This window comes from Ovis canadensis, chromosome 5 (genome assembly GCF_042477335.2).
Source record: "Ovis canadensis isolate MfBH-ARS-UI-01 breed Bighorn chromosome 5, ARS-UI_OviCan_v2, whole genome shotgun sequence".
In the NCBI taxonomy this organism is placed as follows: domain Eukaryota; kingdom Metazoa; phylum Chordata; class Mammalia; order Artiodactyla; family Bovidae; genus Ovis; species Ovis canadensis.
Window position 1 is genome coordinate 33,564,181 of NC_091249.1, and position 27,393 is coordinate 33,591,573.

The 27,393-nt window shown below is 45.5% G+C and overlaps 1 protein-coding gene and 1 long non-coding RNA gene across 2 annotated transcripts; one reads left to right on the plus strand and one right to left on the minus strand.

Moving 5' to 3' along the window:
• On the plus strand, window positions 1-5,900 carry LOC138441111 (uncharacterized). The gene is made up of 3 exons (XR_011257245.1): window positions 1-222; window positions 3,884-3,991; window positions 4,272-5,900. It is a non-coding gene; the product is annotated as an uncharacterized lncRNA (long non-coding RNA).
• Window positions 5,663-25,229, minus strand: LOC138441095 (zinc finger protein 77-like). Its single transcript, XM_069591571.1, has 4 exons — window positions 24,953-25,229; window positions 9,280-9,406; window positions 7,496-7,676; window positions 5,663-7,086 (listed from the first exon to the last, which is right to left on the minus strand). The coding sequence occupies exons 1-4, from the start codon at window positions 24,953-24,955 to the stop codon at window positions 5,994-5,996; spliced, it is 1,404 nt and encodes a 467-aa protein (XP_069447672.1). The 5' UTR covers window positions 24,956-25,229; the 3' UTR covers window positions 5,663-5,993.
• Between the last annotated feature and the right edge of the window lie 2,164 nt (window positions 25,230-27,393).

Below are 27,393 nucleotides of genomic sequence, written 5' to 3' on the forward strand. Positions count from 1 at the left end.
GCCGGAAGCAGGAGCGGTGTTCTGGGAGTCGGCGGCGGCGGCACTGCGTTTAATTTCACCCGCCAGGCTGCCTCCTCTGAGGGAGGATTTTCCTGTCTCCACCTCAAGGCTGGCCCTGTGTCTGCTCCGGCCGAGTCTGGAGGAATGGCAGGCGGCGCCGGGAATGCATCAAAGGGCGGGACACAGTTCAAAGGGCAGAACTGTTAGAAGTTCGAATTGCCGGTCAGTTGGAGGCTGGTGGCACGGGAGTGAACTCCCGTGGCTTTGGTTGGGGGCGCGAGACTGTTTGACCCTCTGTAGGACCCAGATCAGACCCACTTTAGGGTTTCGGAGGTGTGCGTGTAGATGAGATGCAGATACAGCGTAGTTTCCATTGGCTCAGAGCAAAGCAGGCCACGTGCAAATGTGTTAACTTCGGCTCTGGAGGGCATCGTGGACTCAGGTCCTATTTCCTTGGGAACCACAAAGATAAGATGCCTGTAGTTTGAATATGTCGAGCGTACATAACAGTACCAGCATTTAGGAAGTACTCAGTAAAGTGTTATATAGGGTCAGTTCGTCATCGTGGTGGTCATCCTCATACTAAAGTCTTCAGTTCAGTTCAGTTGCTCAATTGTGTCCGACTCTTTGCGACCTCATGAATCGCAGCACGCCACGCCTCCCTGCCCATCACCATCTCTCCGAGTTCACTCAAACTCACGTCCATCGAGTCGGTGATGCCATCCAGCCATCTCATCCTTTGTCGTCCCCTTCTCCTCCTGCCCCCAATCCCCCCCAGCATCAGGAGTCTTTTCCAATGAGTCAACTCTGCATGAGGTGGCCAAAGTACTGGCGTTTCAGCTTTAGCATCATTCCTTCCAAGGAACACCCAGGGCTGATCTCTTTTAGAATGGACTGGTTGGATCTCCTTGCAGTCCAAGGGACTCTCAAGAGTCTTCTCCAATACCACAGTTCAAAAGCATCAATTCTTCGGTGCTCAGCTTTCTTCACAGTCCATCTCTCACATCCATACCTGACCACTGGAAAAACCATAGCCTTGACTAGATGGATTTTTGTTGGCAAAGTCATGTCTCTGCTTTTGAATATGCTATCTAGGTTGGTCATAACTTTCCTTCCAAGGAGTAAGCGTCTTTTAATTTCATGGCTGCAGTCACCATCTGCAGTGATTTTGGAGCCCAAAAAATGAAGTTTGACACTGTTTCCACTGTTTCCCCATCTATTTCCCATGAAGTGATGGGACCAGATGCCATGATCTTCATTTTCTGAATGTTGAGCTTTAAGCCAACTTTTTCACTCCCCTCTTTCACTCTCATCAAGAGGCTTTTTAGTTCCTCTTCACTTTCTGCCATAAGGGTGGTGTCATCTGCATATCTGAGGTTATTGATATTTCTTCCAGCAATCTTGATTCCAGCTTGTGTTTCTTCCAGCCCAGCATTTCTCATGATGTACTCTGCATAGAAGTTAAATATCACTAAAGTCTTAGACCCCCCCTTAAGTGCAGGTAGCAGGACAGCAGTTTTGACCATGGATTTGAGAGAAAAGACTAGTATCAAATGAATGGTCTAGATCAGTGACTTCTCATCCCTGGGGCAATTTTGTCCCATCAGGCTTGACACTATCTGGAGACATTTTCTCCCACATGACAGGTGGGGGTGGGGTTACTGGCATCTAGTGGGTGGAAGCCAGGGGTGCTTCTTAACACCCTATACTGAATGGGGCTGCACTTACCACTCAGAATTATCCCCAGTGCTTAATACAGCAGATACCAAGAAACCCTGTTTAAGTAATGCACGATGTGGAGCAGACATTCATTGTTTGGTCAGTAAGTCGTGTCCCTCTCCTTTGAGACCTCTTGGACTGTAGCCCGCCAGACTCCTCTCTCCACGGGATACTCCAGGCAAGACTACTGGAGTGGGTTGCCATTTCCTTCTCTAGGGCATCTTCCCAAGCCAGGGATGGAATCCAGATCTCCTGTGTTGGCAAGCGGATTCTTTACCATTAACCTGCTAGAAAAACCCCAGATATTCATTAGGTATCATATTATTTTCTCCTGTGGTCACACCCGACAGCACGTGGGATCTTATTTCCCATACCAGCGATCGAGCTTGTGCCACCTGCAGTGGAAGGGTGGAGTTGGACTGCCAGGAGAGTCCTCTTATTATTGTGAATTTTCAAAGAGAAATGATTTTCTTTCAGATCCAAAGTAATTCTTTAATCTAAATGAATCACCATTTACATATTTGCTTTTTAATGAGACAACTCAAAGAAGTGTAGAGAAGTATTACACATTTTATCTTTCAGCCATATTTGTCATATGCATTTGTAAAACAGTACAGATAATTCCTCCTCCTCCCTGCCTAGAGGTGGCCATTTCTAATTTGACATGTTGTTTTGTAGTCTGTGTGTACATAGGATTTCTTTTTAAATGTGTTGAAAAACTGTTAACAGTCCTATTGTGCATATTCACTTCCAGCTTTCCCCTTCCCCACTCTTCCTGCAATGTTATTTTTTAAATTCATCTGCAACATGGGGGATGTGGGATCTTAGTTCCTGGACCAGGTTATCAAACCCATGCCCCTGCACTGGAAGTGCTGTAAGTGGGGAGTCTTAACCACTGGACTGCCAAGGAAGTATCTGCAATGTTATTTTTAAGATTCAGTTTTTATACAACAGGGTTTCTTAGATTCAACATTTGGTACCAGATGGCTTTTTGGTGGGAATGTCCTGTGCACTGTAGGGTGTGGAGCAGCAATCCCAGCCCCTAGGCACGCTCCAGTAGCAGCCCCTGCCCAGTCAGTCATGATGTTCAAAACTCTCAGTTCAGTTCAGTCGCTCAGTCGTGTCTGACTCTGCGACCCCATGAATCGCAGCACGCCAGGCCTCCCTGTCCATCACCAACTCCCGGAGTTCACTCAGACTCACGTCCATCGAGTCTGTGATGCCATCCAGCCATCTCATCCTCTGTCGTCCCCTTCTCCTCCTGCCCCCAATCCCTCCCAGCATCAGAGTCTTTTCCAATGAGTCAACTCTTCGCATGAGGTGGCCAAAGTACTGGAGTTTCACCTTTAGCATCATTCCTTCCAAAGAAATCCCAGGACTGATCTCCTTCACAATGGACTGGTTGGATCTCCTTGCAGTCCAAGGGACTCAAGAGTCTTCTCCAACACCACAGTTCAAAAGCATCAATTCTTCGGCATTCAGCCTTTTTCAGTCCAACTCTCACATCCATACATGACCACAGGAAAAACCATAGCCTTGACTAGATGGACCTTAGTCAGCAAAGTAATGTCTCTGCTTTTCAATATGCTATCTAGGTTGGTCATAACTTTCCTTCCAAGGAGTAAGCGTCTTTTAATTTCATGGCTGCAGTCATCATCTGCAGTGATTTTGGAGCCGAAAAAAATAAAGTCTGACACTGTTTCCACTGTTTCCCCATCTATTTCCCATGAAGTGATGGGACTGGATGCCATGATCTTCGTTTTCTGAATGTTGAGCTTTAAGCCAACTTTTTCACTCTCCTCTTTCACTTTCATCAACAGGCTTTTTAGTTCCTCTTCAGTTTCTGCCGTAAGGGTGGTGTCATCTGCCTATCTGAGGTTATTGATATTTCTCCCGGCAATCTTGATTCCAGCTTGTTTCTTCCAGTCCAGCATTTCTCATGATGTACTCTGCATATAAGTTAAATAAGCAGGGTGACAATAGACACCACCAAAGTCCCCCCCATCCCCCCAGGGGCAGAATTACTCCTGGTGGAGAACCAGTTTATACTTGAATATGTAATTAGTTGCTGACATTTGCTTTGTATGTGCCATATTTAACCATTTTCTTTCTGACCATATTTTATTCAATTTTCTCAATGTTTTTATTTTTGTTACTGATTCAGGTCCTTGGACTCTTCAACAGAAGTTGCTAGGCCAGATGAAGAATTCAGGCAAGAGACTGAATTACTGGCACTCCAGCTGCAGAAGCAGGGAGTGAAAACAAGTAACAGGTGCCCTTGCTGGATCTTGGAGGGGTGGTGTGCTGGTCCCTTAAAAGGGGTCAGGGTGGGTCACTCTTAGGGGTCAGCCCTAAGAGTGGCTCAGTGGGTCTCTCCCCCTGTGGGTGCTGGGGAGGGATCATGCATAGGACCTTGCTTTTGACCCCAACACCTCAGAAGTGGCAGCTGGGTTTTTGTTCATTTTGTATCTTGTTGGTAATTTGCCCCAACTGCTCATATGTGCAGTTATTTTTAGTTTCCCATATAGTTTCTCTGTATCCTGTTGTTCCAGGGAGCTGTCTGTTGAGCTGAAAGCACTGCAGCAAAGGGGCCCAGGTCAAACCAGTCTCAATCTATAATTGGGAATAAATTCCCCTTTTCATTTGTTTCAAATTGAGACATGGCTAAAACTAGTGAGTCAGTTTCTCAGCCGGATACACGTGAAGAAAACATCTGACGACAGAAAATAGCAGAGTTCATATAAAAATGTAAAACTATTAAACATAGTAGGTTTATAATTTAGAGCAGCCAGCTATAAGAGAAGATGTTTACAGGGGCTAAATATATGCAAAAGTGCTTATCTCAATTATGGAAGTATTCAAAACAACAAATGCAGTGTCATTACAGCCTCTCAACAATGCAGCCAGGGAAGAGGTTTCCCACATCTGTGGCTGCTGTATTACATCTGCCATGGTGGAGGAAGGAAACATCCCCTATTAGAGGAACAAGATTCTTCCCACAGAAATCATGTAATTAGAAGAATCCTTGGACATGAAGAGGGCCACATGATATGAGAAAATTACTGAGGGATCTTCGGAAGCCTGAAGAAGTGGCCTGATGGGCCCCAAAGAGCCACAGGAACATGCAGGGAACTGTGTGAACCTGAAAACCAAAGAGGACCCACGATGAGGGGCCTTGTCCACACTGCTGAGCACAGTCCACACTACTGCCCAGCAGGTAACTAACATCAAACATGTGTCTGACTCAGGCTGTTCCACACAGGCAGAGCCAGAAGTGAGAAAGCAGTGCTGGAGTTCAGGCCACCAGGCTGCCCTGCAGCTCTGTCTCCTGAGGGTACAGAAGAGCTGAGAACCATGGCTTCCTCACTCCAGCTCCAGACTTCATGCATCTTCCTCTTCTCAAGAACTTTAACTCACAATCACTAACAGAAGCACTCTGGATATACAGTTTCCCACCTTACCCAAGATGACAACACAGTTCAGTAGAATCATCTAGAGAGCAGCTTTCATCTCCCTGCCAACAAGTCATTCTTCTTAACTCAGTGTTTTGTGTCCAATTTCTAACTAAGGTCAAGGACAATGAGCAGAGGCCAAATTACAAACATTACCAGGCAAGACAGAAGGTCTTTCAAGAACTTCCAAAATTACTGACTACTGTGAGGAACACAGATACAGTATCTACTAGCAAAAAAGAAACATGGAAGATATGCCTTTCAGTATAAAGACTCCAGCGGAAGGTAAATACTGAGTCAGGAAATTCCAGTATCTATAACAGTGGATGAGAAAAGACTTTTCAACAATATTATGATCACATACTATGAACATCTGGCAAAGTAAAGATCAAAAATATTTTCATCTAAACTGATACCACATGAAACACACACACACACACATACTTTCACTCTGGGTTCAAAAGGCATTGTAATGACACTGAGACATGTAGTATATAATTGTCTATTTAATGTCCAAGGTAACAAAACACAAGTAGTAAAGATGATGGGAACATAGAGCGATGATTACTATCTTAAGTGTTCAGATCAGCAACATGAACTAGAAATTAACACACTGGGATCCCTATTCAGGATGAGGCACTTATAAGGAAAAACTATATTTATTTCCATTAAAAAAATTCATCCTACCCTGAGTTTTCAAGTACAAAATAAACGAAGTGCTGAAGGCTTTCCCTGCATTCTTTCCATTCATAATGTCTCTCCCCCTTGACTGCTTCATTTATAAGGTTTTAAGGGAGAAGTCTTTCCCACCAGTCTTCGTATTCAGAATTTTTCGCCAGTGTGCATCTTCATGTGTCTCTGCAGGGATATGAGACACCTGTAGGCTTTTTCACACTGCTGACATTCGTACGGTTTCTCTTCACTGTGAGTTATCATGTGTCCTTGCAAAGATCTCGGATACCTGAAGGCTTTCCCACACTGCTGGCACTGGTAAGGCTTCTCTTCACTGTGTGTTTTCATGTGTTCTCGAAGGGATGAAGAAGTGATGAATGCTTTCCTGCATTCTGTACATTCATAGGGTTTTACTCCACTGTGTGTTTTCACGTGTTTTCTGAAGTACTTAGGACAACTGTAGGATTTCCCACAATCATTACACACATAAGGCTTCTCTCCTGTGTGTATCCTCACATGTCCTTGCAAGGATTTGAGATAAGGGAAAGCTTTCCCACACTGCTTACATTCATAGGGCTTTTCTCCACTGTGTGTTCGCATGTGTTCCCGAAGATAAGTGCACCAGCTGAAAGCCTTGCCACACTGCTTACACTCATAGGGCTTCTCTCCAGTGTGCATTCGGACATGTTCTCGGAAGTGTGAGATGCCAGTAAAAGCTTTCCCACATTCTTTGCACTTATAGGGTTTCTCTCCAGTGTGAGTTCTCACGTGCCGTTTAAGTTGGCAATAATAACTGAAAGATTTCCCACACACATCACACACATAGATTTTCTGGCCATACTGACCTCTCTTATGTCCCTGAAAAGTGAGAGCTTTTCCAGATTTTTTACAGTCTAAAGATTGTTTACTACTGTGACTCTTCATGCATCTCTTAGATGCTCTCCCAGCATCTTGACATTTATCAGGTTTCTCCATAAAGTCTGTTTCCCCAGCAGGGCTGAGGCACAAAACACAGTTGCAGGTTTGTCCACATTCCTCACATGTATAAGGTTTTGGCCCAATGTGAGACTTTTGCTGATTCTTCTTGAAAGAATGATCCGTGAAGGCTTTTCCACATGTAATGCATTGATGAGGCTGAATTTTAGTCTGATAACTCCCATGCACAGTAAGATCTATAATCCTGTTTGGCGTTTTTAGAGATTGATGATCTTTACCTTCACAGAGACTTTCCACCAAATGATTTCTGGTCAAAACAGAAAGTGAATTATTAGGGATTAATGATATGGTTATTCATTATTATTCTGACTATATATTTGTGATTTTCAATGAATGGGCATGTTTTCAGCACTCTGCAATGTGACAACGTGCAACAAAGGTTAATGCTCTGGCTGAGGGCTCAAAGAGAGCCATAACTTTCAGTGTTCTTTACATGAGGTTTTCTAATCATTGTTTCCTACTGAATTAAGTTTCTGATGCTCAGTATCTATAGCACACTTATAAAAGTATTGTTTGTAAAATTTCTGAGTACACAATTGTTTATTAGCTAACTTTACAATTGTTTAGCTAAGTTTACACCTTTCTTTACCATCACATGAGTCTAACACTCTGCTGAGATCCCTCATCCCCCTTCTCCCTGTGGGAGTGCCACTCACCTCACACGCCTCTCCTGAGTTAGATGCTGATCTTGTAGGTTATGAAATGCCCAGTTTTCTCCCAAATCAGATCTAGAATCATTTCTTGTGAATCTTACAACTTCCCGTTCAATGCATAGTTCAGTCTCCAAAATATCCCACTGAGGACTTGATACACTGACCTTAACTTGAGGGCAAGAACCTGCAATAATTGGAAGCACAATTAAATCATTGAGAAAGAAATGGTGGGGGAAAGGAAAGAGAGATCATATCTAGATTTCTCTCCATAGACTCATTCAAAAACATAAAATAATTTTATAAAGGAAGAAAGGCGATGTGTGATATTGTGATCTATCAGACACACACACACACACACACACACACACACACACACACATATTTGGTCACTGAGATGACCAACATGTACTTCTCAAACTGGGTCCTTATCCACAGTTTCCTGCTCAGGGATCTCAAAACCCTTGGAATTTCCTGAGCAATAAAAGCAACAGAATAATATGTAGTCTCTTGTGCTCATTTCCAGAAAATGCTTCAGGATCAGAAAGGTGAAATAGGTTTCCTATGATTCATAACAAGCCTTTTCCATCCCAATTGAGTTTATATTAATGAAAGAAACTGTTGCAAAGAACTTAAATATAGGACTAATTGCCAATAAAGACAACCACGTGATTAAAGGGTTGAAACTTTCAGTCCCACCCATATCCCCCAGCACCTCCAAAACCTCTAGGGGTGGGGGAGCAGCTAGAGATCAAATCAACTGGCAATGGCCGGTGACTTCATCAACCATGCTTATGTAATGAAGGTATGAAAAAGAGGTTTGGAGAGCTTCTGGGTTGGTGAACACATAGAGATGTGGTGAGACTGGCACGTGGAGAAGCACGGAAACTCCTTTTCTAATCTAGATGCATTTCTTACATCTAGCTATTCCTGAATTATATCCTTTAATAATGAACCTGTGATCTAGTAAGAAGCATGTTTCTCTGAGTTCTGTAAGCTATATTAATATATACACTGAACCCAAGGAGAGAGTGATGGCCATCATAGGGAAAATGAGTCAAAATGGCAGTCTCTTCACTAATAAGTACCTCACAGAAGTAAAGTAGAAAGGAACTGGGCAAAACGCACTTTCCCAAATGATCCCTTTATCAGAGGAGCTCCAAAAAGACTTCAAGTGGACAAGAATGGATGAAAACTCCAAGAGGGAAGCCAAGTTAATGACACCTATCACCTTCTCAGAGACCTGAGTTGTGCTCCTAACGGGTACATCCAAATATCCCTCCCTGACCCAGAACATGCTCCTCCTGAGCAGGTGTGGTCCCTGGTGATCGCAGGTACAGAGGCCCTGGATGAAGTCCATGGACCCAGCTGCCCCAGGGAGGTGGGACAGAGTGCAGCTGCCAAAATGCTCCTAGAGAATGCTCCTCATGGGGAGGGTGGAGGACAGGTTAAGTGTAGGTTTAACTGCAGCGAGATCATCTCAAATGTGTACTGATCACAGGATAACTTTCACAGGGTGAAAACCATTATGCTGCTCTCACTGCCCCAAGGTGACAATGGAGACCGTGCTCACAGTTGTGAAATTAGGGAGCCTCACGATTCTGATCAAGAGTAATAAAAATCAATTCAGTATAGTAACACTGTCATGGAAAAGCCATCTATTCTAGGTAGGTTCTAAAAAGGTGGGGACCATGTTTGCCATTTTTTTCAAAATATTCCCATCCTCATCACTCATAAGAAAGGAGTAACTGTTCGCTAAAGACTTAGTGCAGGGAGGAAGCCGTCCTCACCCACAGTGGCCAGGTTCCTGCAGGTCTCCAGCATCACGTCTCTGTAGAGCTTCCTCTGAGCAGGGTCCAACAGTTCCCACTCCTCCAGGGTGAAGTTCACAGCCACGTCTTCAAAGACCACTGAGTCCTGAAACAGCCACATGTTCTGTGTCAGCAAGGCTCCTCCTTCACCCCCGAGTGTGGAAGGATGGGGAGGCCAACAGGCAGGAACTGGACTCAGTTCCTAGGACTCGTGAGCTCACACTCTTGCAGGAAATGATCACATGCCAGCAAACCTAATGCAGGTTCCTCAGTGATGGTGAGTGCTGGACACTGAAGCAAAGTGTAACAGCAATAACTGATAAACATATAATAAAAAAGAACTGTTTTTAATGAAACAGAGCAGATCATAAGGCTGGACAAGTACTGAAAATGAAATCATCATTCAGATGACTTGGAAATGGATATGTGGCCTGCTTGCAAATCATTTTCTTGATTCTCCAAGAATGGGAGCATACTGTCAGGAGGTTGTAGACACAGATTTTCCAGGACTGCTGCATCTGAACAACTTTCACTTTGACTGAAACAGCGTATAAAAGCCTGGTCTGGTCCCCTCATATCTGACAGAAACATACACACAACTCTCTATCAAGATCAAGTGGACACCAAGGGCACAGACACAGGTCAGGGTCCAGGGCCTGGGACAACCATGGAGTTAATGACGGGTTAAGAGGAGGCCTGGCTCCTGAGGGATTGGTCGAGCCAGCAGGGTCTCTCAGATAAATAACCAAGTGCCCAGAGTACAAGGAAGATGCCCCACAAAGAAGAGCTGCAGAAGATCTGATGGCAACAGAGTCGAAGGTAACTTGAACAGAGAGAAAAACAAACCCACCTAATTATTATCTTTAGGACAATATAGGCTGACACCACACCTCTGAAATACAAAGCAAATGATCATTTTTATAAATTAGAATCTTAATCAAAGATATATTCTGGAAATCTAAATGATAAAATTTTTACTATATCAGCTACAAAGACAAGGCTACCTCACCTTGGGCTGCAACTGGGGTTTGCTAATCAAACTCCTGAAAATGTGGAATATTAGGGAGTTTGCTAGCGGTCCTGGGGTTAGGACTCAGCGCTTTCACTGCCTGATTGCTCAGTTGGCTTCCTAGTCAGGAAACTAAGATCCCTCAAGCTGTGAGGTGTGGCCAAAGGAAACAAAAAAAGGGGGACAATAGTCATCAAGGAAATGCAAATGAAAACCACAGATACTTCTTCATACCCACCAGGAGAGCTGTAAGACAGACAAGCAAGTGTTGGCAAGGATGTGAGGAACTTGGAACCCTCAACCACTGCTGGAGAGAAGGTAAAATAGTGAAGCCACTTTGGAAAACAGTCCAGCAAATCCTGAAGATTATTAACACAGCACCATATAACAGCAATTCCACTCTAGCTAGCTATCTACCCAAGAGAGGTGAAAGTAAAACAGCAACACAGAAACGAATACACACAGACACACACACACACATGAGTTGTGACAGCTAAAACATGGGAACAACTCAGAAACAAATTCAGTCTAACCTCACAATGGAATATTACTGGCAACAAGAGGAAGGAAGTACTGATCGGTAGCAAAAAATAATCAATGAACTTTAAAAACATTATCAGAACTCACAAATGCCCACTGGCAGTATCATACTGCAGACTGCAAACTCACAAAAACAAATCTCAATGTATTTTGATCAAGCAAAACAAGCAGATGAAATGTAAATGTTTAAACAGATCTTTTAAAAATATAATCAACTTTTAAAAGCTGAGAGGGTGGGGAGGAGGGACATGTTGGTGTGTGTCTGCAGGAGGACAAGCCTTGGAACCTGGACAGTTGGGCGTGAATCTGAAAGAACCTGTGAGTGGCAGCAAGGTCCCGTGTACCTCTGTGTTGCATGGATATGTGGGTCTGGGGGTGAGCAAGCGCCTGCATGCATGTGACTGAGAACATCAGTGTCTGAGAACATCTGTGGCAGTATTGTGGGCCACTGGGCATGTTTGCGTAGGCACCAGGTGGCACACACCTGACTGTGATTTGCAGGGATCACTTGTTCGCTCAGTTCTTATCTGCGTGCATCTGTGCTCAGTGGTGTTCCATTCTTTGCAACTCCATGGACTGTAGCCCGCCAGACTCCCCTGCCCATGGAATTCTCCAGGCAAGAATACTGGAGCGGGTTGCCATTCCTTTCTCCAAGGAATCTTCCTGACCCAGGAATCAAACCCAATTCTCCTGCATTGCAAACAGATTCTTTACCACCTGAGCCACCAGGTTCTTACCTACTGAGCACTTAAGCCTAAGGAGGTGGACACATAGCAGTGGACAAGGCAGGCCAACCACCCTGCCTTCCTGGAGCTTGCCTTCCGGCAGGAAGATAGACCATAAACAACACTATAAATGTTATCTGGCTATGCTGGATAGTTCAGTCGCTCAGTCATGTCCGACTCTTTGTGACCCCGTGAATCACAGCACGCCAGGCCTCCCTGTCCATCACCAACTCCCGGAGTTCACTCAGACTCACGTCCATCGAGTCCGTGATGCCATCCAGCCATCTCATCCTCTGTCGTCCCCTTCTTCTCCTGCCCCAATCCCTCCCAGAATCAGAGTCTTTTCCAATGAGTCAATGCATGAGGTGGCCAAAGTACTGGAGTTTCAGCTTTAACATCATTCCTTCCAAAGACATTCCAGGGCTGATCTCCTTCAGAATGGACTGGTTGGATCTCCTTGCAGTCCAAGGGTCTCTCAAGAGTATTCTCCAACACCACAGTTCAAAAGCATCAATTCTTCAGCGCTCAGCCTTCTTCACAGTCCAACTCTCACATCCATACATGACTACTGGAAAAAGCATAGCCTTGACTAGACGGACCTTAGTCGGCAAAGTAATGTGTCTGCTTTTGACTATGCTATCTAGGTTGGTCATAACTTTCCTTCCAAGGAGTAAGCATCTTTTAATTTCATGGCTGCAGTCACCATCTGCAGTGATTTTGGAGCCGAAAAAAATAAAGTCTGACACTGTTTCCACTGCTTCCCCATCTATTTCCCATGAAGTGATGGGACCAGATGCCATGATCTTCGTTTTCTGAATGTTGAGCTTTAACCCAACTTTTTCACTCTCCTCTTTCACTTTCATCAAGAGGCTTTTTAGTTCCTCTTCACTTTCTGCCATAAGGGTGGTGTCATCTGCCTATCTGAGGTTATTGATATTTCTCCCGGCAATCTTGATTCCAGCTTGTGTTTCTTCCAGTCCAACGTTTCTCATGATGTACTCTGCATAGAAGTTAAATAAGCAGGGTGACAATATACAGCCTTGATGTACTCCTTTTTCTATCTGGAACCAGTCTGTTGTTCCATGTCCAGTTCTAACTGTTGCTTCCTGACCTGCATACAGATTTCTCAAGAGGCAGGTCAGGTGGTCTGGTATTCCCATCTCTTGAAGAATTTTCCACAGTTTATTGTGATCCACACAGTCAAAGGCTTTGGCATAGTCAATAAGGCAGAAGTAGATGTTTTTCTGGAACTCCCTTGCTTTTTCCATGATCCAGCAGATGTCGGCAATTTGATCTCTAGTTCCTCTGCCTTTTCTAAAACCAGCTTGAACATCAGGAAGTTCTCGGTTCACGTATTGCTAAAGCCTGGCTTGGAGAATTTTGAACATTACTTTACTAGCATGTGAGATGAGTGCAACTGTGCAGTAATTTGAGCATTCTTTGGCATTGCCTTTCTTTGGGATTGGAATGAAAACTGACCTTTTCCAGTCCTTTGGCCACTGCTGAGTTTTCCAAACTTGCTGGCATATTGAGTGCAGCACTTTCACAGCATCATCTTTCAGGATTTGAAATAGCTCAACTGGAATTCCATCGCTTTCTTCAGTGATCAATGCAAAGAAATAGAGGAAAACAACAGAATGGGAAAGACTAGAGATCTCTTCAAGAAAATTAGACATACCAAGGGAACATTTCATGCAAAGATGGGCTCAATAAAGGACAGAAATGGTATGGACCTAACAGAAGCAGAAGATATTAAGAGGTGGCAAGAATACACAGAAGAACTGTACAAAAAAGATCTTCACGACCCAGATAATCACGATGGTGTGATCACTCATCTAGAGCCAGACATCCTGAAATGTGAAGTCAAGTGGGCCTTAGAAAGCATCACTACGAACAAAGCTAGTGGAGGTGATGAAATTCCAGTTGAGCTATTTCAAATCCTGAAAGATGCTGAATAAGTGGGATAGAAAAGGAGAGCAGGGTGAGAGACAGGGAGCTGGGGGCAGGGTGCAGGTGAAGAAGCGTATTGGTATGTGTGTCGAAGTGTTCTTCTGAGAGTGGTGTCTGAGTGTGTGTGTGTCCCAGGAGCAGAAGGCTGTCATCTGGCCCTCAGCCCAAGTGTTCCCCCCACATCTATGTGCCCTACTTGGCTCCTCCATCCCAGGCAGCCCTCCCCACTGCCCCATGAGCTCCCCAAATGAGTGAGAGTCCCAGCATGAGCCATCCAGCCCATTCTCTCAATGCCACCCAGCCCAGACCCTTGCCTTCCTCACATCTCTGTTTCATTTGGTCCCCTCCTTACTCCACCCAGCACTGCATCAGGGCTACCACTGGCAGTGTAATGGGTAGAAGGTTTGAGACAGTCAAAAGGGCACTGGGGTAATAACCAAAACAACAGGGCTAGACTCATGCCACAGTAAAAAAACATTTTTTTTAAATTAAAAGTAAAAACTGATTGTTACTAATACTAGTTTTCTTTCTCAATTATGTCTGTAAAAATGTTTTAGTGGATAAATTCCAAAACATTTAATGACAATAGTAAAAAGAAAGAAATGGAGAGGTGAGCCATATCCACAGAAGAGACCATGATGTCACCTTCTCCCAAACATTTAAGAATTATGAAAGTACCATTCCAGTGCACAACAAGGTTTCTTTTAGGGTTGGTTTGTTCTGCTTTGTTTGACTTAAAAACCACTTCTAAAAACTGAAATAAAAAACGAATTTCTAAAAACAACCAGGATTTTCTATGGAGTAAGGTGGTGGGATGTTTCCTAATGTACATTGAAATGTTTTAAACTACAGTGATTATGACAGGATGGCGTTAACAGGATGGCTAGATACACCCGTGGAAAAAATCACAATGCACAGAAGGGTCTATGCCAGGGCACGTGCTGCTGGGAGGGGCTACTGACACATGGGGCAGCAGCCACTGGCTATCTCCAGGGGAGTAAGAAATCTTTTCTCTTATAACTACATGTACAATAACCAATTCACTGTGGACTTAACTGTGAAAGAAGAAAGCAGGACACTTTATGAGACACTACAGGGAAACACTTGAGTGTAGGATGAGTTTTCTTATATATGGAAAAAAGAGTAAGCTACAAAGGAAGAGATGGATAAATTCAATCCAAGTCTATTAAAGTTAAGAATTACCCAGAATTGGGGTGGGGGTGGGAGGGAGGCTCAATAGGGAGGGAATATATGTATATTTATGGCTGATTTACTTTCTTGTAAGGCAGAAAGCAACACAACATTGTAAAGCAATTATTCTCCAATTAACAATGAATTTTATTTATTTTTTTAATATTTATTTTTATTTATTTATTTGGCTGTGTTGGGTCTTGGCTGGGGCATGTGGGGTCTAGTTCCCTGACCAGGGATAGAACTTGGCTCGCCTGCATTGGGAGCTCAGAGTCTTAGCCACTTGACCACCAGGGAAGTCCCAACAATGAATTTTAAAAAGTAAAAAATTGAGAGAAACGATAACTCACAATCTAGGAAAACATATTTGCCATACCTAGAAATGAAAAAAAGATGAATGTCCACAGTATGTAAATAAGACATAAGAAATCAGTAGACATACAAATGAGTTCAAGGTGAGGAAACTATTTCACAGAAGATGAATTACCCATTGAAAGAAACGCTCACCACCAATGGTTATCAGTAAAAACCAATTTATAATCACAAGCAGACCCCATTTCACACAAATGGACACAAAAGAGGAACAAAATTAAGCTGGATTCTCCAAGTGCTAGAAATGGCATGGCATAAACACTCAATTCCAGTCACCCCTCTACACTTCCTAGTATTTCTAACTTATCCATAATCTACAATCCCACAATTTTTCTCTTAGATATAAAATATTTATACCTTGCACTTAGAGTTGGGAGACAAAAAGGAGAATAACAGCACTGCTGACAAATAAAAAATAAATGTGAGGGACTTGCCTGGTGGTGTAGTGGCTAAGACTCCATGCTCCCAATGCAGGGGACCTGGGTTTGATCCCTGGTCAGGGAACTAGGTCCCACATACTGCAACTGGGAGTTCACATGCTGCAACTGAAGACCCCATGAGCTGCCAAATAAATTTTTTTTTAAATGTGAGACAACCCAAGCCCCACGAGGACTGGATGGAGGAGTTAACTGGGGGAGCCCTTCTTCTGACATGACGTTTGAAACAGACGGACTGAGAACCACAGAGAAGCCTTCTGTATGCTGCTACTGGTGTGGAACTGGTCACCTTCACTTACTACAAATGCAGCAGAAGCAAAACCTAATAAAACACTGCTGGTGATGAGGGACACTGCAAAGCTGCAAAGAATAAAAAAAGATCAGGACAATCGTCATCTAGGGGGCTGACTGCTGGGAGGTGCTATCAATCAACCAATGAATAAAAACCTACACCTCAAAGACAACCAACAGACACCAACACCAAAATTACACAGGGAATTATCTGGCAAGGATTTTAAAGTTACAGAAAATACTTCAATGAGTAATTACAAACACACTTGAAACAAATAAAAAATTGAAAGTCTCAGCAAAGAAATAAAAGCTACAAAGAAGAACCAAATGGAAAACTTAGAACTGAAATATAGTAACTGAACTAAAAAACTGGATGGTTTAAAATACAGCATGAGTATGATAGAGAAAAGAATCAATTAACTTGAAGGTAGGACATCAGAATTTAACCAACCTGATTTAAGGGATTAAATCTGATAGAGTGCCCGAAGAACTATGGATAACACTGTACTGGACGCAGTGATCAAAGCCATCCCCAAGAAAAAGAAAGGCAAAGAGGCAGCATGGTTGTCTTAGGAGGCCTTACAAATAGCTGAGAAAAGAGAAGCGAAAGGCAAAGAAAAGAAAAGATATACCCATCTGATGCAGAGTACCAAAGAATAGCAAGGAGAAAGTCTTCCTAAGTGAACAATGCAAAGAAACAGAGGAAAACAAAAGAATGGGAAAGACTAGAGATCTCTTCAAGAAAAACAGAGATACCAAAGAACATTTCATGCAAAGATGGGCACCATTAAGGACAGAAATGGTACAGACCTAACAGAAGCAGAAGATATTAAGAAGAGGAGCCAAGAATACACAGAAGAACTATACAAAAAAGATCCTAATGACCCAGATAATCACGATGGTGTGATTACTCACCTAGAGCCAGACATCCTGGAATGCAAAGTCAAGTGGGCCTTAGAAAGCATCACTACAAACAAAGCTAGTGGAGGTGATGGTATTCCAAGTGAGCTATTTCAAACCCTAAAAGATAATGCTGTTAAAGTGCTGAACTCAATATGCCAGCATATTTGGAAAACTCAATAGGGGCCACAGGACTGGAGAAGGTCAGTTTTCATTCCAATCCCAAAGGAGGGAATGCCAAAGAATGCTCAAACTACTGCACAGTTGTACTCATTTCACAAGCTAGCAAAGTCATGCTCAAAATCCTTTAAGCTAGGCTGGCTTCAACAGTATGTGAACCAAGAACCTCCAGATATATAAGCTGGATTTAGAAAAAAGGCAGAAGAACCAGAGATCAAATTGCCAATATCCTCTGGATCACAGAAAAACAAGAGAGTTCCAAAAACACATCTACTTCTGTTTCACTGACTACACCAAAGCCTTTGATTGTGTGGATCACAACAAACTGGAAAATTCTTAAGGAGATGGGAATACCAGACCACCTTACCTGCCTCCTGAGAAACCTGTATACAGGTCAAGAAGCAACAGAACCAGACATGGAACAATAGACTGGTTCAAAATTGGGAAAGGAGTATGTCAAAAGCTGTGTACTGTCACCCTTTTATTTAACTTACATACAGAGTACATCACACCAAGTGCCGGGCTGCATGAAGCACAAGCTGGAATCAAGATTGCCGGGAGAAATATCAATAACTTCAGATATGCAGATGACACCACCCTTACGGCAGGAAGTGAAGAGGAACTAAAGAGCCCCTTGATGAAGATGAAAGAGGAAAGTGAAAAAGCTGACCTAAAACTTAATATTCAAAAAACTAAGATCATGGCATCTGGTCCCATCTCTTCATAGCAAATAGATGGGAAAACAATGGAAACAGTGACAGACTTTATTTTCTTGGGCTCCAAAATCACTGCAGGTGGTGACTGGCACCACGAAATTAAAAGACCCTTGCTCCTTGGAAGAAAAGCTACAACAAACCTATACAGCATATTAAAAAGCAGAGACATTACTTTGCCAACAAAAGTCCTTCTAGTCAAAGCTAAGGTTTTCCCAGTAGTCATGTACAGATGTGAGTTGGACCATAAAGAAGGCTGAACACCAAAGAACAGATGCTTTTGAACTGTGGCGTTGGAGAAGGCTTCTGAGAGTCCCCTTGGGCTGCAAGGAGATCAAACCAGTCAATCCTAAAGGAAATCAAATCTGAATATCCATTGGAAGGACTGATGCTAAAGCTGAAATTCCAATACTTTGGCCACCTCATGCAAAGAGTTGACTCACTGGAAAAGACCCTGATGCTGGGAAAGATTGAAGGCAGGAGAAGAAGGGGATGACAGAGGATGAGATGGTTGGATGGCATCACCTACTCAATAGTCATGAGTTTGAGCAAACTCCAGGAGATGGTGAAGGACAGGGAACCCTGGTGTGTTGCAGTCCATGGGGTCATAAAGAGTCGGACGTGACTGAGCGCCTGAACAACAACAACAATCTGAACAACAGAGAGAAAATAGACAAAAAATAAATAAAGAGACCCATGGGACAAACACAAAACATTAGTATCACTGGAGTCCCAGAAAGAAAGAAAAAGAGGACACAATAGGAAATTAACAATAGATTTAAAGGACTTGCCTTGGTGGTCCAGAGGTTAAGAATCCACTTGCCAATGAAGGGGACATGGGTTTGATCCCTGGTCTGGGAAGATCCCACAAGCCGAGGGGCAACTACACCTGTGAGCCACAACAACTGAGCCTGCACTCTAGAGCCTGGGAACCACAAGAGAAGCCTCTGCTCACTGCAACTAGAGAAAGCCCAAACGTCAGCAATGAAGACCCAGCACAGCTCCAAAATAAGTAAATAATTCTTTAGAAAACTGTACACACACATAAGTAAGTGTATCTGAAAAAACAAAACCCTACACCTTCATGTTATGGAAGAAAAATATCTTACACACTTGTACACACAGGGCAGACTCATCAAGGAAATAAAAGGGAAGAGCAGCCAAGCGTGAGCCGCTCAGATCAGCAGCCTGATGCACATGCCCATGGTGCACAGGAGACCCCAAGTCAGAAGGTCAAAGCTGTGTGAACTGGGGGCGAAGGGGTGCCCCAGGGCAGGGGGAGGGACTGAGCTTCCCCATGGTGGTAAAAAAAGGCCCCTCCTCTGAGCTTCAATTTTCACCAGGAGGAAACGCTCAAGTTCATCCACCCTCTCAGCAGCAGTTGAACCTAAGGAGACTTCACCATGTCACTCACACTTCACACTCACTCAGGGCGCACACCTCACAATCCACCAACTCCCTGGATGAGGCCCAAAGCAAAGGTCAGGAAACAGCCAGCCTTAGGGGACAAATCACCCCCCAGCACTTCTGCAGGTAGATCCCCCCCCCCACCCTCCTGCCATTAACAGCTCCTTCTCTGGTGGTTCTATGGTCTGAGGCCACCCATGTGCGGAAGGGCACCAGCAAGACCCCAGGGCATGCACCTTCCCCTCGTTCCCAGGCTCAGCTTGTCCCCAACCCCAGGGGATGCACTGGCTTTGGGTCATTTACAGGAGACATGATGCCCCATCTCCGTGTGTGAATGAGGATCTGCAAAACTGCTGCTTCCTCCTGTGTTCCTGGATAACGCAGGGGAGGGAAATTTTAGGGCAAGTTTCTGGTTCGAGAAACTGGTTACTGCTCATCCCTTTGAGAAGACAGGGATCAGTTCACTAACTCCTCGTAACAACAAGCTGTGACTCATCTAAAAAGAAGTGAGCAAGTCTCCATAGCACAGGTCACTGTTCCCAGAATTTCTGTGTCTGCTAACTGACTAATAACAGGAAGTGGACCAGCACCAGACACCCTTCATGGAAGAGTTGCTAAGATTCCTAATAATTTTTTTCACTCACATCTCCACCCACTTCACATTGCATTTCCGGCAATTCTAATGGAAGACAGAACATTCCCTTCTCCCCAGAGGCATCTCTGGTTAAGTCCCAAAAACCCAGGAGAACCCGAGCCTTCAGGAAAGAGCAGAGACCTGAGATGTTACCACCCTCACTGAGGAGAAGCCAGGCAAGAAGAATCCAGTATTTTATACCTGCTGAAACCGGAAGCTGGAGGAAGGGAAGTTATTCATGCTGAGCTGGACCAGAGGAGGCTGCTCCCCCATGTCAGGGGACAACGCTGAACCCTCTGTGAGCTCTGTGCTCCTGGAAACACGTATGGAAGGTGAAAGGACCCCTCACACTTTGGTGTTCTGGAAAATGGGAAGCTGCAAGAAACTGCCCCACTTGATTCAGAAAAGACTCACACGGAGACCCTTTGTTTATTTAGGGCAAGGCGAGATACTGCCCCCCAACCCCAAAGCCCCACTTCCGCCTTATTGTGATTAGGGGACCTGCCTGCCCCAGTGACCACGCAGAACAAGTGCTTGTTGGCCAAACTGGTTCAGCCCCTTGACTTCCCCCTGAACTTTGGCCTGCTCATCCCAGCCAGCACACAGACCCCTAACGACAGGCTGGCCTCAGGGATCTACCATCCAAGCACCACACCTGGCCCTTCCTGGTTCTGGTCACTCCTCTCTGTAAAAGGAAAACTCTCCTTGCCCAGCTCTTGAGACACTTGCAGATCTTAGGGTCACAGGTCCTCCCTCCTGCAGAGGGCCCCCTGTGTCTGGTGGAACAGACCCTTCTCCCTCTGGAATAACTCATTGGAATAAAAGTCTCTTGTTAAAAGGTTTGGGTTGTTTCAGTGCCACAGTCTTGACCAAGTGTTCTCAACGGCCCATGTGAAAATTAAGAAAGTGAAAACTACCTAAAAAAAATCAAGGGTGGAGCCAGAAGGAAGAGTCTCACCCAGTACCACTTGACATCAATTGGAGGAAGAACTGTGGATTGCAGATTTGAAGAGAAAAATGGAAAACAAGAAAGAATCATCAATTACAGCACCCAACAGAAAAACATGTACATACACTGCATCTTCTCAAGACACTGGCTACCCCAGCAACTAGCCAATGAGAAAAATTGAATTTTCCATTTTCTCCATGGATTTTATTACACCAATACAACCCCTCCCAATTCCCTCCTTTCTCCCCAATACATAAGTTTGTTGGACTTGTTTATAGCTTTTGCTATACCTCGTCTGTCCCTAATTGCAATTTTTTGTTGTTCCCCAATAAATCCATTTTTCCTAGTGTTATTTTAAAAATCAACTTCTATTTTTTTATCCCAAACTTTACTCCAAGCTTCTCTTCCCAAATGCCCCTGACTCTGGGTCACTTTCCCCTACAACTCCCAAACTGAGGATCACTGAGCGGTAGAACAAGCCCGCCTTGAACTGGGCCGAGGATGCCCTGACCACAGGACCTCTGATTCTGTCAATGAGCCTTCCTCACACAGAAAAGTACTTTTCCGTGTGGTTGGCGGCTGGCACATCCCTGAGATCCGAGCCTCGGCGCTCTGGCAACAGCATTTGCAATAGAGTCTCTCCGACCAACTGTGGACTTGAGTTCATCTGTCAGGTCCCGGGAAGGACCCCAGAACCCGACCACCCGCTCCGGACGTTGCCTCGTCCTCAGCCAGACATCCAACAGGCCAAGGACCCAGTCGGAACTCACGAGACCCCACATCGCTGTCGGGGGCCGGAGACCCGAATTGGGACCCGGGAGCCCCGCGAGGACCGGATAGGAGGCCAGCACGCGAAACGAGGTGGACGGTGGAGACTACCGTCCGGCCAGTTCGAACCAGCCCCAGCCAGTCTCAGCGCCAGCTCCATGCACTCACCATTTCAGTCCCTCCCCGCGCATTCAGGTGGCTCTCTCCGTGGCCCTGCAGCCCAATGGCTCAGGCAGGTCAGAGCGACAGCAAGCGGACACCAAGTTTCCCGCGAGGTAGGTGCGATGGGACGCCCTGGCAGCGGACAGCGACGTCATCACGTCGGCGAGCGTGCCCACCCCCGTCCCTGATTGGATGTGCCTCTGGAAGCACCCCCTCCCGGGCCTTGATTGACAACTGGTGAAGGACTAGATTGTGAGGGACAGGCCGGCTGGAGGCCACGTGGCCAAGCAGGGCGGAAGTACGGGTAGTCGGCTTCAGCCCTTTACTGCCTGGCTTATTATGTTTCAGGAGACTTGGCTGCGCCGGTGAACTCCGAGCCGAATCTACCCTTGGCCAGCCGGACACAGCATCACTTCACAGGTTGCAGTCCCCTTTTTCTGACTTCCCTGGTGGCTCAGATGGTAAAGCGTCCGTCTACAATGCGGGAGACCTCGGTTCAATTCCTGGGTCGGGAAGATCCCCTGGAGAAGGAAATGGCAATCCACTCCAGTACTCTTGCCTGGAAAATCCCATGGACAGAGGAGCCTGGTAGGCTACAGTCCGTGGGGTCGCAAAGAGTCGGACACGACTGAGCGACTTCACTTCACTTTCACTTTCCCGAACATAAAAGTGCCACTCAGTTCCTTTCAGTGCACCCTGTTCAGGGCTACCCCCAAAGTCCGGGAGCCAGGACAGGACGAGACAGGTGTGAAAGGAAAAATAAAATGGAGTCAGTATTTCTAAGGGAGCGCTATAAACTGGAGCCAGGAGGCCACTGAAGAACTGGGGTTTAGGCAGGAATCTGAACTTTTCACTACTTACTGCCTTAATGCAGGCATCCAGAACATTTGCCCAGTGGTTCAGAAAGTCAAGATACTTAAATGGACCCTTCCCCTAAATAACTCACGACAGCCTCTCTCTCAAGGACAAATATTTGGTTCCCTGTGTCAGTGTCTACCATAATTCATTCCAGGCAACTTTAACAGCCCTATGGCTTTTCCTTTAATAAGCCTGATATTCAGTTTTACGCTGTTGATGAAAAATTAACAGTGAATCGAATAGTGAAGATAAGAGAATTTTATTTAAGCCAACCTAAGGATTATAACCCAGGAGATAGTTTCTTATAAAACTCTGAGGACTGTTCCACTTACTAGAAGTCTAAGGCAGTCATATACCTTTTTTTTTTTTTTGGTCGCTCTCTGCTGCTTGTGGGATCTTAGGTTCCCTAAACCAGGGGTGAACCTGAATGCCCTGCATTAAAAGATGGAGTATTAACCACTGGACTTCCAAGGAAGGCCTACTGCTACTGCTGCTGCTAAGTCACTTCAGTTGTGTCCAACTCTGTGCAACCCCGTAGACGGCAGCCCACCAGGCTCTCCCGTCCCTGGGATTGTCCAGGCAAGAACACTAAGTCATATACATTTCTGAGACAAAGGAACATACATCAAAATGACACAATGACATTTCTCATAAAGTTCACCAAAAATACACAGTCTAAATCTGCAGGAGATGAGCATGACCCTTGACAGGATTAGGAAAGGAATATTATCTTGGAGTTACACTGCTGGTGGGAGGAGGAATACTTTTTAAAAATCTTTCTTGTGGAGCAGACACTCCTCCCTTTGAGAAGGTCTGCTGGTTAATGGAGCCACACAAATCAACACTAGAAGAGCCCAATATGCTTACATTTTCTTGTCATGCCTCAAAAACATAAATAGTATTCCATCAACTCAAATGCATGTCCCCCCGAACTGCAATTCTTAAGACCCCAAATAAAACTTTTTTCTTTGCAGACTCAATACTGATTGCTGTTCTACACGAGACAGGAGGGCATTGGGACCTCCTGAGGCAGAAATCAACTTGTGGGGAAAGTCACTGTGGGTCAGTTCCTAAAGTACAAGATACTCTGTGATGCTCCCTGCAGGTATGTAGAGGCCAGCCCCACTTTGACATTTTACCTTTGGCACCAGGAAGTCCGTGGTCCCACAAATTTGGGCTTGACCAAGTTCTCTATGTCCCATTTCTTACCCCACATTAGGACACTCTTCCCCACAGGTTCCTTCCTGAAAATTCGGTCGCCCCCATGTCTGAGCAACACTGAGGTTCAGAACAAACCCCTAGTCAGCTTCTTCAGAGAACAGGAGCCCTATCCAGTCCAGCCATGTGGGAAAACATTTTCCAGATGTCTTTGCAAAACCATGAGAAAAAATAACAGGAAACAGCAACAAAAAATAACCAGAGTACATGCGCTGATTGGCTGGGGTCAGAGTGACCTGCTTGAGCAAATGGAGAGAGAGGAGTGCAGACTTAGCAATGCCCGGTCAGCACAAGTCAGAAAGCTGCTTGCACACGCACTGATTGTTTCTCTGATGTTCCTGCGGGGATCTTTGCTCCCAGCCATATGGTGCCCTTTGTACAGAAAATAACATCGAAGTTCAAAAGAAAAACATTAACTGGGGACATGGGAAACTTATGTTATCTTAAAAAACAGATACTTTCTGCAAACCAAGAAGCTCAATAAAATAATAAAAGTGATGCGGCACTGAATGTCGGGGCTCTTGATCCTCGAGGTCTTGAGTTCCCCGGTCCCATCTTTCCTTCTATTCTGTGTTTCCTTATGCCCTGCGGGCACCCGTCTCTCGCTCTACGTTGCTGAGCTGGACTCAACACAGCCACGCTGGTCTCGGAATCCGTGCGCCTCACTCGCCCAACTTCCCTCCTGGTCCCCCTCCTCTCATTGAAGACGAAAGTCCTTTGCGGTGTGGTTGGAGCCTCTGCCCTATTGCAACAGTGTTTCTTTATCATACAGTCTCCTCCACTAGTCCGGACTTATCTGTGAGGTTCAGGGAGGAGCACCCCCGCCCCCGCCTCCCTTTGAGCCTAACGGCCCGTTGGGAGCCGTCCTGTCCTCCCTCCGACGCCCACGGGACCACAGGCTGTGTCCTGACGCCCTGGACCGCGCGCAATAACAGGACAAAGCGCCATGTCCCCATCCCACGGTCGAGATGGGGAACTCTGGTCGGGACCCCGGGATAAGACGCCGGGTCCCCGCCGCCGCCCACCTCGAGGGGGGAAATGGGTCGGGACCCAGAACAGGACGTCGGGTCCCTTCCTTGCGGGACCCCGGGACAAGATGCTGGGTCCCCACCCCGCAACCGAGGGAGAACTTGTGTCGGGACGCGCAACAGGACGTCAGGACTCGGGAGACTCGGGTCGAGACCCCGGGACAGGACTCTGGGTCCCCACCCCGCGGCCGAGGAGGGAACTCGGGCTGGAACCCCGTGGGTGGGTCGCGGGTAGACCCTGGCCAGCCGTCATCTTCGGTAAGTTCCGGTCTGTCCAAACCGGAACTTTTCTCTCTTAGGGCCCTGACCCATGCACTCACCATCTTCTCCTCGTTCCGGGTTCTCCAAAGCGTGCCCTGCGACCTCGGTTAGTGAGAGCGACTGGGACAGGACACCAGATAACGCCGGGACTAGTTCACACCAGTGCCGCGGAGGATGAGAGAAACTTCCCGGGGCTGGAAGCGCACCCGTAGCGTGCCCTGATTGGACGGCTTTCTGGGGCCCGCGCTCTGATTGGACGTTAATTCTTCCTCCCCGCCTTGATGGACGACTGTTCTCCTGGTCCCATCCTATCCCGATTCTGGTTGTCTGGACTCCTCCCAGCCGCTGCTAATTGGACAGTTTAACCAGACCCCTCCCTTGCCCCGAGTGACAGGCCACAGAGACAGGCTTGGCTGATCTGCTCACCTGGGACTTGGGCTGCTCGCACAGCCAGTTCTGCGCGGCGGCGGACTCCATGGTGTCCGCTCCGCGGTTCCCCTGTGTCCTTCTCCTGCATCTGGAAGTCCAGACTCAGGTTCCCTGCAGATTGCTCCGTTCACGGAATGTGGACGAGAAAATACGGGTCCTAGCGCTTTGATGATGGAAATAAAATTAAACGAATAAACACATTTATTTAGGCCAAACTGAAAACCATAGCACTTAAGACAGCCTCTCAGATAACTCAGAGGAACTGCTCAGGAGAAGCACGGTTTTTAGCAGTTTCCTCTCTTGTCAGAACATAGTACATCAAACAAGTCAGGGAAACATTCTTCCAAGATTTCAAAAAGCAAACAGTCCTATCATTGAAGGAGGACCAGCACTGATGCCCCAGGAAGGGATGCAGCTAATCTTCATTGAAAAAAAAACCAAAGTATTGTTGTATTTTTATTTTTGTGCTATGTCTTCCTTGGAGTTTGCGGGTTTTCTCTAGTTGCCGCAAGTGGAGTCTACTCTCGAGTTGCAGTTCGAGGGCTTCTCATTGCAGTGGCATCTCTTGTTTAGCGTGGATTCTAGGGCACTCCCGGCTTACTAATTGTGGCCCCTGGGCTTAGTTGCCCCTGGGCATGCGGGATCTGAACCTGTGTCCTCTGCATTACAAGGCAGATTCTTAACCACTGGACCACCAGGGAAGCCCCTAATCTTTATTTTTAAAACACATTTTACTTTTGGTCAGTAGGTGCTTTAATAATTTAAAGCAGATGGACAATGCATGTTCAATAGGCCACAAACAGATTGTTTTAGCATAAAATTCGACTTAAATCGGACTTCCCTGGTGGCTCAGATGGTAAAGAATCCACCTGCAAAGCCAGAGATCAGAGTTCAATCCCTGGATTGGGAAGATCCCTGGAGCAGGGAAAGGCTACCCAATCCAGAATTCCAGAGACAGGAGCCTGGTGGACTATAGTCCATGGGGTCACAGGGAGTTGGACAGGACTGAGTGATTAACACTTTCACTTTCAATTTGAATCAGGTATGCATCAGAATGACTTCCCCAGACCTCAATAGGTGAAAATCTGTTTCATCAATTTGGCGACCTTCAATGTCAGGACACAGCGTGGACTAAGGTCATCATTGCTGAGTTCAGCTTAGCAACATAGGGCGAGAGACGGGTGCCACAGAACATAAGAAAACACAAAGACAGACTAGAAGGAAAGATGGTACTGGGGAACTCAAGACCTCGAGGATCAAGAGCCCCGAAATTCAGTGCCGCATCACTTTTACCGAGCTTCCTGGTTTGCAGAAAGTATCTGTTTTTTAAAGATAATATGTTTCCCGTGTTCCCAGTCATGTCCCCAGTTAATGTTTTTCTTTTGAACTTCGATGTTATTTTCTGTACAAAGGGCACCATATGGCTGGGAGCAAAGATCCCCGCAGGAACATCAGAGAAACAATCAGTGCGTGTGCAAGCAGCTTTCTGACTTGTGCTGACCGGGCATTGCTAAGTCTGCACTCCTCTCTCTCCATCTGCTCAGGTCACTCTGACCCCAGCCAATCAGAGCATGTACTCTGGTTATTTTTTGTTGCTGTTTCCTGTTATTTTTTCTCATTTGTAAAGACATCTGGATGTTTCCCACATTTCCCCCTTTTTGTTTTTGTAACAGTAGGTAGGCTGACTGGGCCACTTCTTTCTTCATTAATTTTCTGAGGGCTTTTCTTGTGCATCTGAAGACTAAACACAAGATTATTTAAAAGCAGCAAAAAGATATGAGTGCCTATAAGCCCGCCACCTATGCCTTTTATCCAGTCCAAAGGATTCAGTGCGTTTAGTCCATCAGTTATACCTTGTAAGGTTTTGGTTTGGGGTTACAGCTTAAAGATGCATGTTGCATGCTAATAATTTTGGCTTTTAATTGCTGTATGTCCAGTGTAAGGTTACCAACCTTGTGTCACTGAGATATCACAATCCTCAGGTATGCGTGTTATACTGCAGGGAAATCCATATCATATCAGCTTTTAGTCAGTCTGCAAATTTTGAAATGTGAACAGCTCCATTACCTTT